Genomic DNA, 13,158 nt, shown 5'->3' with positions numbered 1-13,158 from the left:
TTTGAATTACAATTGAAACTCTTCATTACAGTGTAATAGGAACTTACTTAAATATGATCATAGTTCATAGACTAGATTTGACACTCTAACAACATACGCAAAACAAGCCTACCGGTCACCATAATTGGATTACACGTGTGACTGGTACAAGAGAATTTGAAAATAACATGACATGTCACATGACCTACAAGCACGACCCACGAGATTTGCTATATAACCAAATGTAGAAAAAACATAAAAAAAGAAATTATACTTCTATTATTTTAGCCCCCGAATATGATCCTTTTGTCCATGTGTTCATGTCATGTTAGAGGCTGTTTTTTATATCGCAATATGGCGCAATACGACCGACCACGTTGATAAAACTATAACCATTCTCTTCTTCACTCCTTTTTCTCAAAATTTGATTCAAATGTTTATCTTTTATAAATATAGGTTTGATTTTCCCAATATTACATACTTACGTACACACATTTAAACCAAGACTTTGTTCTTTGACCATTTTCGACATAAGTTTGATTTTTACCTCTTGCAAGCTAGATTAGTTCTCCATCACTTGATTCTCTAGTCTCATTCGAAAATAATGGGAATAGTAAGAATAATTATTTATGTCGATTGGAGCAAGTTTTGCCTTTCCCACTCAAGATTATTATTACTCCCATTTAGCCTTCGTCGTTCCTCGCCTAATAGTAGACAAATATCTTTTTTAATCCACGTGATGATCTTACATTCCAACCTTTTTACGTGGTAGACAAAAGAAAAGTTATTTTATTAACTTTACAATCTTTTTACCCAACGTAATAACATTTTTTTTAAAAAAATATCGCGATCACCTTAATTAATCACATATTTAAAATGCAGTTGAAATAAGTACTTAATTCAACAAAAAAACTCAATATTTTGTCTACACACATAAAAAAGTTAAAAGCTAAAGATGGGTGTTCGAATTTAAAAATACATTTATAAAAAAAAGCCAAACAGAATGAGCACATGAAATTAAAAAAAAAAAAAAATAAAATTCTAGAATAGCAACGTGAGAAATGGTGAAAGGAGCATCAGTACGACTAGTTTGATATCATTTGCACCATCTATCTTCGTACTGTTGAATCATCCTCACAATTTCATCTGTTGAATCAATGGCGACTCCCACATTAGCGCCTGGATTATCCAGGAAGTTGAAGAAGGTTCTAGATTCTCGCATTGATTCTCCGGAACTTCTATCTTCTCTTTCTACACTATCAACCTTCTATACTGACAACTCTCCTCAAGCTCGCCGTAACCTCAGATCTACCATTGAAAAGCGTTCTCTTTCCATCAATCATGATTTTCTTACTGCTTCTCATTCTGCTCAACAGGTTTTCTTCTTATGGTAGTCTATTTTATATCTTAATCAATCTGTGTAAATAGTGATATTTGATTTAACAATTTTTACTGTTTCAGGCATTGGATCAAGTTGAAGAGGAGGTTAATGCACTTGCTGAATGTTGCGATAGGTAAATTCTTTTTCATTTTTATTTTGAGTTTATTTGATTTATGAAGATTGTGAACTCAATTCTTTGTTTGCTGGTGGATCAACATCATTTTATAGGGGTAAAATTTGGTCCCCAAATTCTTTGTATGTTCAGGGAAACATGGCGAAGATGTTTGTTTGTGGCAATTATTTGACTTGGCATAGCAATCCCTAGTTTCTCTTATTTGATCGAGATGCTGGGCTCTGGGGGTTTGATGCTCATCGTTGTTGTGGGTTTATTGTGGTTGTTACATTTGGGTAAAATGTATAGGTTCAAGTTTATGGACTATAGTTTGCTTTTGAGATGAGATCTTGCATATCTATATATATACTTTTGAATCAAAATAAAAAATTATATTGCTCTTGGAGTAAGAGCTCTGATGTGTGGTCTGTTACTTAGTTCTGTGTTGTTCTTACATTACTTCTGCTCATTTTCAGAGACGTTCTAATGAAGTTGAGAAGGCAAATAAAGTTAGAAAAAATCACGTGAAGGGAATTAATTTGTTCGACGACATAATGTTCATAATCAGTGTTATCTCATATAAATCTAACAGGCAGTAATTTTGGAGGTTAAAATGTACATGGTTAAATAGTACTACTCTAATTGTAAGTAGAAAAGACTACTAGAGGTTATGCTTCTAAAGATTTTCTACTGGAGCCTGATAACCTAAAATTCCTTTTATTATGATGGTTATATGCCTAATTAGGTTCGTCTAGAACAACCAATGCTTTTGTTTTGCCTCAATGTCCTTTAATGTGTCTTGCACTTTGTTGTACGTGTCTTCATAAGCTTATCAATTTTTTTCCTTTGTTGGTCAATAGAACTAATCTCTTAAGCATTGTTTTGTGTATGCAGAATTGCTAAGGCTTTAAACAGTTGTAGTGCTACCACTGGGGACATTATAAGTACAACAGAAAGACTAAAACAAGATCTTGATGTTACTACTCAAAGACAGGAGATTGTTTCATGCTTTCTCCGCGACTATCAATTATCTAATGAAGAGGTGTGAATTCTCTGTTTGTACAGCTCCATTTGTGGATTGGTTAAAAAAATGCTGACAATTGATTGCATTCTAGATAAATGCTCTTAAAGAAGAGGAACTGAATGACAATTTCTTCAAGGCACTTTCTCATGTTCAAGAGATTCATGCCAATTGCAAAATATTGCTGAGGACTCACCATCAGGTAACTTCTTGGTTTTTCTGGTCTCTATGCTTTCTCCCTCTTTACAGTTTTGGGAAATGACTGTTCTGCAGATGTGGTTTTGTTCTTGTCTGGTTTATTTAGATAATCATATTAATCTTTAGGGAAGATTTAGCTTTAAATAATAGGTTCCAGTTTTGGAGTTTGAACTGGCTACAACAAATTATGATGAACCTCATATTTTGGCATGCTTGAGCAACAACAATAACATCGCATTACCTAGCTGGGTTAGGGGGTCAAATGTCTGCAAGAAGTGCATGTGATTTGATTAACTTTTTAATATGGTCAATTAAAATTTGAACCAAGGAACTAAAACTTCGGCACCATTGAGATAAGGGACATTGAGAATAAACAAAGTGGTTAAAATAATTTTTGAAAAAAGAGATTGACTTTATATAAATATTGGCCCACAAAATTTTAACCCATTTTAATAATGAGTTATGTCCCTTTGGCCTAAAAAATGTTAATTGATGTACTTCTACCTATGCATTTATTCCATCTATATCTCATTGAACACTTGGTTCGATACTGCTTGTTTGCCATACTTCCTGCTTCTCCTTACAAAAGCCATCGTACATCTATGGAGAAGGTGCATATTATATATCCGTGACTCTGAATCCTGAACCTCGTATAGGCGGAAGTCACTTAATGAGATTGTGGTAATGGAATATAGTTTTTGTTGTTGAATATGGAGCTACTCAAGTGTATTGCCTCAATGATTTTGAAGAGTGTTCCACTGTTGGCAGTCTTAGAGGGGACCAATTTATGTTTTCTTTCTCGACTTATGACTGATAAGTTTGATTGTATAAGACGCTATTTTTGCTGGACCAGGATTACATTAGGGCTAAAACTCCATATCTTTTGCTATCCCCTAATAGGTTAGAGGTACATGCAATTAATGAGCCTTTTTGAATTTAATTTGTTCTAATTTGAAGTCAAAAGAAAAGTGAATCAATGTTCTGATGAAACGATTTTTCAGTAGTTATGCTATGAACAATATACGATCTTTGCAATTCCTTTGCGTTTCAAATATGTGCGGAAGTGTTGCCTTTTGTTTTCATTTCACTTTAAGAATTGTTACATCACACTTATTTTCCATCCTCATCAATATGAATGGATTTTACGATAGAGATTATATAATTGCCATTTTAAGAATTGAACTATGTTGAGAAGTGTTTTCTTTGCTGTTATTTAGAAGGGAAAGAGAGTGTGTGATTGAGAAAAGGAAAAGAATTTGAGCTTCCGTATCCTCATAAAACTGTTGCTGCAGGCTTTCACTTGTTGTATCCCTTTAAGCTATTTTTTAAAATTTTAATTTTGATTTCATTTCTAGGGTATTTTAATTCCCCTCTCTATTCAAGATTGACCATATTAATGTCTTAATACAATCTGAAAGATCTTTATACGCACGTGACTTTAACTCTTTAGCTGTTTTCTCGTCATTTCTTCACTTAAATGAAAATTTGTGACAAAATACCATTTTAAACTTTTTTTCCAAAAAGAAGCTTCTAAATTTAAAATTTTTTTTTAGTTTATAAAACATGCTTTTATTAATTTTTGTTATGTGAATATGAGTTAATGTATGCAACAATAACTTTAAAAGCCGTGTTGGATGTTTTTTTCTTTGAAAAATTTGGAATAAACTATTTTGTGAAATTTTTTTGCCATACATACCTATTGAAATAGTTTTGTAAGCTAGACCCTTGCAATTTTTTTTAAGAAAAACTGAGTTGACACCGGAAAAAGAACCAGACTCCATCAAGTGGAAATGTCTTGCTAAAGAATTTAGTAAAAGGTTGCCTTTGAAAAAGTTTTTTGCAAGGTTGTTTATCTCTAACAATTTGCTATAATAGGTAAGTTTCTTCATTTTCTTTAAGAGATTAATTTTTCTCCTTCCTTTTCAAGTATAAGAAATTTCTTTACTAAAGTACAACCATATTTTAATATGCTTGATGGGTTAAAGTGCTAGTATTTTGTTATAGCGGGATTAATAATAGGGTTCACAGAAGATGAACATAAATAACATGATTGTCTACATGGAATGCATAAATTTACAATGTGAACAAAAAAATGAATAGAGCTTTTCTTGTGGACTACATTGATATAAGGTAGATTATCATGCATATCGCTTTCGTTGAAGGAGTTTTGTGATTCAATTTGGATATAATTGTTAAGAAGGCTAATAATGTGATCCATAATTGCTCTAGACAGGGAATATATTGTTTGAAAGTTCACCACAAATAAAGAAAAATTTAAATAATTCTTAAACTTGATTGTTTTGATTATTAATTCATTTATATCTTCATTGCAGCGCGCAGGATTGGAATTGATGGATATGATGGCTATGTATCAGGAAGGAGCATATGAGCGTCTTTGTAGGTGAAATTTCTTCTGTAAGACTGTAACATACGGTTGTATTATGTTGTTGTGAGTATTGTTGGTATGATAAAGATGCGTTATTACTGGTCAACTTGTGTGGATGTGGAGGCAACATTATTTAGACTCGAATGAGATACCTTGATTGTCCAAAATGATTGGTACTTGATACTTAGATTTAGCCAACTCCGAAATAAGCAGTGTCCAACCTTTGTAATTAATATCACCTAAGACAACATGCTTCATGTTTGTTGAATACTTGAATTGTCCTAATTTGGAGAGTACCTGTATATGATATTCTCTTGGATATTTTATTCTTGGTATTCAAGGGGCTATGTTAGAGTACTTGTTTTATGCTACAGGGAATGGGGAAATGAAAGCAAGTTTTCAATTTGAAATCTTTGTATTCTTCAAAAGAATTTAGTATGTCGTTTTTCTTGCTCATCCAGAGTGTGATTTCTGTCATCTAACATTTAACGTAATATCAACTATGAGCGCTTGTTTTCTTGCTTACACTATTCAGCAGTGATTAGAGAATTAAAAAATTTAGTGCCAGTGGCCTCACTCACCAAGCAATTTGTTTAGAAGGGTTTATGAATTGATAAAGAAAGCGTCACTCAATTAAATGATACTCTATTCTTATTTTAGGTTTGGTTTGTTTGGATAGGAGAATGGAGAGAAAGGGAGGGATGACAAGTTCTTACTGAATTATAAATTTAGTGCTAGTGGCCATACTCACCATCCCTCCAATGTTTGATATATTTGAAAGGGAAAATGGTTTGCAATTTTCCTTCTCTCCCTTTTTTTCCCTCCTCTCCTCTTTCCTCTCCTTTTCTATAGTCCTATCAGAACAAGCTGGAAGGGTTTTACAATCCAAAAAGTTTATTTTCCCCTTTTTTGTGTTGGTTTCTATTATGTTACTTCTTTTGTTATTTTTTAAATGTTTCAAGTAACTTTCAAACATAGAGGTGGAAAACCCTTACTTTAAATTTAGGAAATTAACCTACATATCCTAGGATGTCAATAGCTAAACAAATCGTAGAATGGACAGCAATCCTGGATAAATCTTGAACTCATTTGCACATTATTTTCTAAGTTTAAATTAGAGAATTTAGCTTAAAATAATCCAAAATGCCTGGCCATGTCTGGACAGTAAACAAACCAAATAGTTTAGGAGTCTTACTGCGCTTATGGTATTGCACTTGGGGTTGCTTAAAAACGCACCAAAGTTTTTTCACATTGAAACATAAACTTACCTTATTTTTATCTGCCTTGAAGAGGAAGTTACTGGATATCACAATTCACATGCCAAAGACTGCTTGCAAAACTTTTTGGAATTTCGTTGGAAGTCAACTTTTAAATTAAACAAGCTGTAGATTGCAACTGTGTGGAATTTCATAGGTACAGTAGAATGTGGAGCTAGTTAATCTCAATGCTTACCAACCTAGCCAATCAAATACAACGAGGCAGAAACCTTTGTCCCAAGTCCCAAATATATGGGGTCGGCTACTTAGTCAATCAAAATGATGATTTTTTTCTCATCTCTTGAACTATTTGGTGGTAGACTTGTAATTTGTATATTCCAAGCAGAATTGGCAAGAAAAGCAGTACATGTGTAAATACTAAACTCCTTGGCCATTCTATGCTCTCTGTTCTGACTACTTTGCTTATATATTTTACTGGCCTAGATGTTACTTGGTACATTCAATTTCACTTTTTTTTTTTGGATATTTCAAGTCCGACTTTTTTGCTAGCTTAGGTTAATGTATATGCTTATGCCTTATATACATCTGTTTTCCAGGTGGGTCCAGGCCGAGTGTAGGAGATTGGGGGACACTGATAACCCTGAAGTTAGTGAACTTCTAAGAACTGCAGTTCGATGTCTCAAAGAAAGGCCTGTTCTTTTTAAATATTGTGCTGAAGAGGTATGATCATTTGCATGAGGTTAATCTATTTATGTCTCAAGAAGAATGAGTGTTTCTTGCATTGATGACTTTGCATGTGATTGCCATTTTTAGGTAGCAAATATGAGACACAATGCCTTATTTAGAAGGTTTATAAGCGCTCTTACTCGTGGAGGACCTGGTGGGTTGCCCAGACCTATTGAAGTGCATGCCCATGATCCTTTGCGGTATGTCGGTGATATGCTAGCGTGGCTTCATCAGGTTTTGGCTCCTAAATCTTATCAGTTTTACTTTTTATGACATGTGTGGATATCTTGTTATGATTCACGAGATTTGAAGACAATTTCAGTGCTTCAATTCTAACGTAAGTTCTTTTTTTGTCCCTGTATAGGCATTAGCTTCTGAAAGAGAACTTGTGCATGCCTTGCTTGATCCGGATACTGTTGTAGATGCTGGGCCAACTGGACATCAGTTATCCAAGAATTTTGAAAGTGAACTTGGAAAGGTAGAATCGGATTTAACTTTTGTCCTTGATCGGATATTTGAAGGAGTTTGCAGGCCATTTAAAGTTAGAGTTGAACAAGTCCTACAATCCCAGCCTAGTCTCATTGTGTCATATAAACTCAGTAATCAGCTGGAATTTTATAGTTACATGGTGAGCTTGTGAGGTCTCTTTAAAAGTCGTTCTTTTTCCCCATCTATGATACCTTTGAAAATTAAATTCCTATGTCTGTCCACACAGATATCTGATTTAATTGGGAGTGAAACAGCCCTTTGCCAAACACTCTGGACTTTGAAGGAATCTTCTCAGAAAACATTCTTTGATATTCTTAAAATTCGAGGAGAGAAGCTACTTCGATATCCTCCTCTTGTTGCTGTGGATCTTTCACCTCCACCTGCTCTAAGAGAAGGGGTTACTGTCCTCATGGAAGTACTTGAGACATATGATGCCATGATGATTCCACCTTCAAAAAAGCCGGAATTTGATCCTGTGATGTCTGCTTTAGTGGATCCTATTATCCAGGTGTGTTTTATTATGTTCCTGCCAAATGTGGAAAAACATTTTATAATGACAACTTGAGTAAAATTCTATGGAAGGTTTATGTTGTGTTTGTCTCTTTTTCCATTTCATTTTACGAAAATTAGAATCCAGGGGCTAAACCAAGATGTACAATTTGTAGTGAGAGAAAGAAGGGAGGGTTATAAAAATTCCTCAACCTCATGTGTAAAGGAAAATATCAAAGAAAGCTGAAAAAATTAAATCAAAGTTAAAGAGCATTGTTGATAAATTTAGGTTATATCATGTCGTTGATGATTGTTAATCAACATATAGAGTTTTGTGGTCATACTTAGTCGTTGATAAATTTCCTAAGTGAATGAGGTTTGCAAGGGTTCCCACTTCACATATGTGGAAAAGGTAGATTTTTGAGGGAGATCTCATTTGTTAGGAAGGTAATCAAGAAATGGTTTTTATTTTAGAAAGCGGACTACTAACTCTTGATTAGACTCCTTGGTAAAGCTGAAAAGTTGTTCCAAAGAATTCAAAGCAGCTTGGTGGGGTGGAGTAGTTTATAAGATTAGATCTATAACCGACAAATCAGGTTTTTGGAGTTTGGGTTTTTGCTAAGTGAAGGCAGCAGTGGTAATTTTTGCTTTGAATTATTTTTAGTTATTACTAAGAATTCCCCCACAAAGAAAAGAGCTGGTACTAGTTATAGTCTGCCTCCATCTGAAGAAACAGCCTATTCTATAGTTAGTAAAGCATTAGGGTAATTGAACTGTCACAAACTCAGAACAGTAGAACTTCATTTCAGTAAATTTTTATTATGGTTCTCATGAGTCTCAAATTTCAAATAATTGAATCTAATAATAAGGTAAATATGTGTTGGTTATATGTTACTTTTGACAAACATCTTATGGATAGCTAACCCAATGTTAAGTTTTGATTCGCAATTCACCAAAATTGGGCCTAAAATAAACCAAAACCCACAAAGTTTCTGTCATGAATCCGGTCAAAGGATTCAAGGGCATTATCGACATTTCATATTAATTAGTGTTTGTACTTTATAATTAGAATAGTTGTTATCTTTTAATTGTCTTTTGGGGGCTTAGGCTATATATAGAGCCACTCTTGTAATAATTCATTAGCTTTTGATTAATTGAATATTAGCTTTTGATTAATTGAATAATAAAGGAAGTGTCCTTTTGGGAGTTAGTGGGCAGACTCGAAATGTCCATACTTCGGTAACAGGTTTTGGCCGATCTATTACAATGGTATCAGAGAGGTACGATTCCGGTGACCAGAAACTCGCCGGCGACGGCAAAAGTCCAAAAAATAGTCAAGAGGATGATCTTGATGAGTTTCTTGAAAATTTTTGGGGCAGAAATTTCTCCTTTAGACATGCTTCAAAAGGCTGTCCAAAATTGATTCATCCAGTCATACAAACCCATATCCACCAAAGAAATTTATGAGAAGTTTGGAAAGGAATTTGTGAGATTTGTGAAGAACATTTGATCCGGAACATGAATGTAGTCATGATGGTTATTCACTCCTCATCCTACATCAAGAAAGGAAAGATGAATTTGTATTTCATAAAGAACGAAAGGAAGATGTCCATGAAGAGAGTATAAAGGTTGAAGATAAAGGGAAGGAGGTAAGAGAACTGGATAAATGTAAGGTTCAACTTACAGATGAGGAAGAGACATTGAAGAGTCAAGAAGGGAGCCTAAGAGTAGAGGAAAAAGACAAAATAAGAAGTGTGCAAATAAAGAGGAAGAAATTGGGATTTCAACAGGTTCGAAAAGTAGGAAAACGGCGGCACAAGGCGGTTCGCAGGCGACGCCAGGGACTGTTGGCTGCTGACCGGCGGGGAATGGCCGACGATTGACGCCGTATCCTTTGACGTAGCTGGGATTAAAGCAGAGAAAGAGGGGGTAAGAAGGAGGCAGCCAGGAACCGCAAAAAAGATCGGAGAGTGGGGGCGGGTCGCCGTGAATCGGCGGCAGGTCACCGGCGTGAGGAAAAAGGGGAGAAGAAAGGCTGATTCCTTTAGAGTTCACGAGAGGGAAGGAAAGAGAGCTGATGAGAAGAAGACTACGATTATTCAGCCAAGAAAGATGAGTGGGCAATTAGGGTTTCATGATGATGACATCATCGCTGATGTCATTGTACTCATGGCAGATCAGAATTTGGGCCATTTTACACTCTTAAAATTCATTTTTAGGGTTTTCAGCCCATTAAAAGATATCTTCACTCCATATTTTCTCAACCCACTCACTCCTTTAAACCATCTCTTCAAAACCTTCAATCTGAAAATGCTAGAGTTGGACTTATACATAGTAATGATGGGTGGAACACATTCGAAGACAAACTCTTGGACACACAAAGGCTAACTTTTATCCACCTTGAGGGCAAGGTGAAACTTCAGGCGGTCGGTAATGTCATGAATCGGGTCAAAGGGTCTAAGGGCATTATCGACATTTCATATTAATTAGTGTTTGTACTTTTTAATTAGAATAGTTGTTATCTTTTAGTCTTTTGGCAGCTTATGCTATATATAGAGCCATCCATGTAACAATTCATTAGCTTTTGATTAATTGAATAATAAAGGAAGTGTCCTTTGGGGAGTTAGTGGGCAGACTCGAAGTGTCCATACTATCGGTTTCGGTAAATGTTTTGGCCGATCTATTACAGTTTCGCTTTTCTCAGTTCACAATCCCCATGGGGAGATTAAAATATGTAACACTATACATCTTCTTATGTATATTATAAGGAGTCTTGTGTTTTAGTCATCTAAAGTTACACTCATCAAATGATGAGTTGTGATTATTTTGATAGTTATTCTGGGTTTATTTAGCCCTTGCATCTAGTGAATTAGTTTTTATGTAATGTATTGCAAAAAGAACCGAAGAAGAAAATCCAAGTGTTATATCCTGAATTTTTCAGAAATTTCTTGTCTGATGTAGCTTTCAAGTGGGCTGAATTCACTTTGATCAACCTTAACCATTAAGCTCTGATCCTTTGCATGCATTACTTAATTTCAGTTATTGGGGAAAAGTCTTTGGGCTATTAATGTCGAATGAGGATCAGCTGGGATGAAAATGAAATATTTGGTAGCTTTGGTCTGCAGAGGTTACTTTGTCTTGTAGTTTGTGTACTTATTGTCTTAGTTTCATTTATTCAATTTATATTTCAATGTTATTTGCTTATCCTGTTGTGTTTTGTGAGCTGGTGAACATAAGCTTCTCAAGCATAAGCGTTTTACTTTTACTACTGGTTACCAATGTGTTGAATGCTAATGTGAGATCTTGTCAAGGACCTACCCCTCAAAAGTTGTATTGAAACAAATAAATTGTGTTTTCAAAACATAGAGTGGGTAGCATCAGTGAAATTACCAATATGAGCAAAGTCGTGTCTGCTGGATTACTGGCTATTGACATAACTTGCATCTTAATTGTCAAGAAACACATCTCAACCGTCAAATTTAACAAAATTAAATGATTTTTGTGTTTAACGAAGATGTGTGAGCAAGCAGCAGAGGCACACAAATCCAAGGGAGGTGGTCACTTATCAAGGAGAACCAGGATGAGTTCTGACTCCAATCAGCTTAACAAATCATCAGTTGATGCAATATTAAGTAGCAGTGATACCCTTTCAGCTTCTCAGGTACTTAATTCCTTGGGTTTTTTATCTTTCAGTTTCCTTTTTTGGTACCCCTTTGTGAGAGATACGTTCGTACATAGTTGTCTTTCTATCTTTCCTGGAGACTCAGATTGTTAGGTACTTAATGATGGCTTGAAAGAGAAGGAGAAGCTTTTTTTGTATTAGCATCCTTTACCTTTAAATTCTACTGAGATTGGAATTAACAATCCAGCTAAAGGAATTTTTACCTTTGACAAGATTGCACGTTTTAATTGTATTTATATCAACTTTTATAATTTTTAATTTTTAATTATGCAAAATTAGAGATACTAATGATTGAACTAGTGAATTGTCAAGCGTGCAATCCCAAATGGTATATTTGGCAAGGATAGGAGGAGTTTAAAGGTAAAGGTATTGTTGGTGCAACCTTTCTTAAGTTTTAGCTAGGTTTTGTGGTTTATTTGAGAGATGATTTGGAAGCTACTTTGGTGACGCCTTTTTATAGTTTGGTGCAGCGTGCGATATTATTTTGCATTCATTTATTTGTGCTTGTACTTTCAGAGTACTGAGACACCTTCTAAGATCTTTCTCATCAATTGCTTATGCACCATTCAACAACCACTGATTGGACATGAAGCTGCAGCAAAATATGCAAATAACATCGGTCATATGATTGAAAACCACATGCGTATTCTCGTAGATAAAGAGGTAGAAACTATACTAAGAAGATGTAATTTGTTAAACAAGATGCCCAAGTTTAGGAAAACATACGATGGAACAAGTGAAGGAGTTACCGTGGGTCCTCCGTTGGCAGAGTTAGAGGATACTTCTCCAGCTTCATTATCAGAAAGTCTGAACATTTTCTTCGGTCTCATTTTGGGCACTGAAAATTCTCTTCCAGAATTCGAGCAACTGCAGGTACCAAAACTAAGGTCAGAAGCTTGCATCCAATTAGCAAAGTCGCTCGCGGATGCTTACCAGCTTGTCTACGATGCTATAATGGATCCCAAGAATTCTTACCCCGATCCTAAATTGCTTGCTAGACATCCACCGGATCAAGTTAGGACCATTTTGGGTATTTGATTTGCTTTTGGTATATACGGTTTCATGTTAGTTAAGCAGTTTCAGCTTGGTAAGAAAAAGTATACACTATACATGGGAGAAATTTTATGGCAAGAATGGAGATTTTGATGGGTGATTGATTTTGTAAAGTGCTGAATTTACATCTCTTAGATTATGTCAAAGAAAAACTTCATTTACTATGATTGCAAATTTTAATTGTTTATCATTTAATTATTTATAGCTCTTTGATTTTAGATAATAATAGTTTATAGTAAAATGACTTATTAAATTGTTTGTATTTCTTATATATGTAAAATTGCAAATGATATTTGCAATGAAGGGTCAATCAAAAATAACTTTTTAATTATTACTTAATATACAAGTGTGAAGATTTTTGAACATAAGATGGAAGTTACAAAAATGCATATGCTGAGGTGGATGTGTGGGTACACATTGATGGA

The 13,158-nt window shown here is 34.8% G+C and overlaps 1 protein-coding gene across 1 annotated transcript; it reads left to right on the top strand.

Moving 5' to 3' along the window:
* Positions 1-1,005: 1,005 nt before the first annotated feature.
* On the top strand, positions 1,006-12,931 carry LOC130810144 (conserved oligomeric Golgi complex subunit 6). The gene is made up of 11 exons (XM_057676102.1): positions 1,006-1,355; positions 1,441-1,493; positions 2,367-2,514; positions 2,588-2,695; positions 5,025-5,092; positions 6,891-7,014; positions 7,108-7,254; positions 7,385-7,648; positions 7,736-8,017; positions 11,513-11,659; positions 12,197-12,931. The coding sequence occupies exons 1-11, from the start codon at positions 1,137-1,139 to the stop codon at positions 12,716-12,718; spliced, it is 2,082 nt and encodes a 693-aa protein (XP_057532085.1). The 5' UTR covers positions 1,006-1,136; the 3' UTR covers positions 12,719-12,931.
* The last annotated feature ends 227 nt before the right edge of the window (positions 12,932-13,158 follow it).

This window comes from Amaranthus tricolor, chromosome 4, assembly GCF_026212465.1.
Source record: "Amaranthus tricolor cultivar Red isolate AtriRed21 chromosome 4, ASM2621246v1, whole genome shotgun sequence".
Taxonomy (NCBI): domain Eukaryota; kingdom Viridiplantae; phylum Streptophyta; class Magnoliopsida; order Caryophyllales; family Amaranthaceae; genus Amaranthus; species Amaranthus tricolor.
Note: the sequence above shows the minus strand (reverse complement) of the source record. Positions and strands in the feature narration are given on the sequence as shown.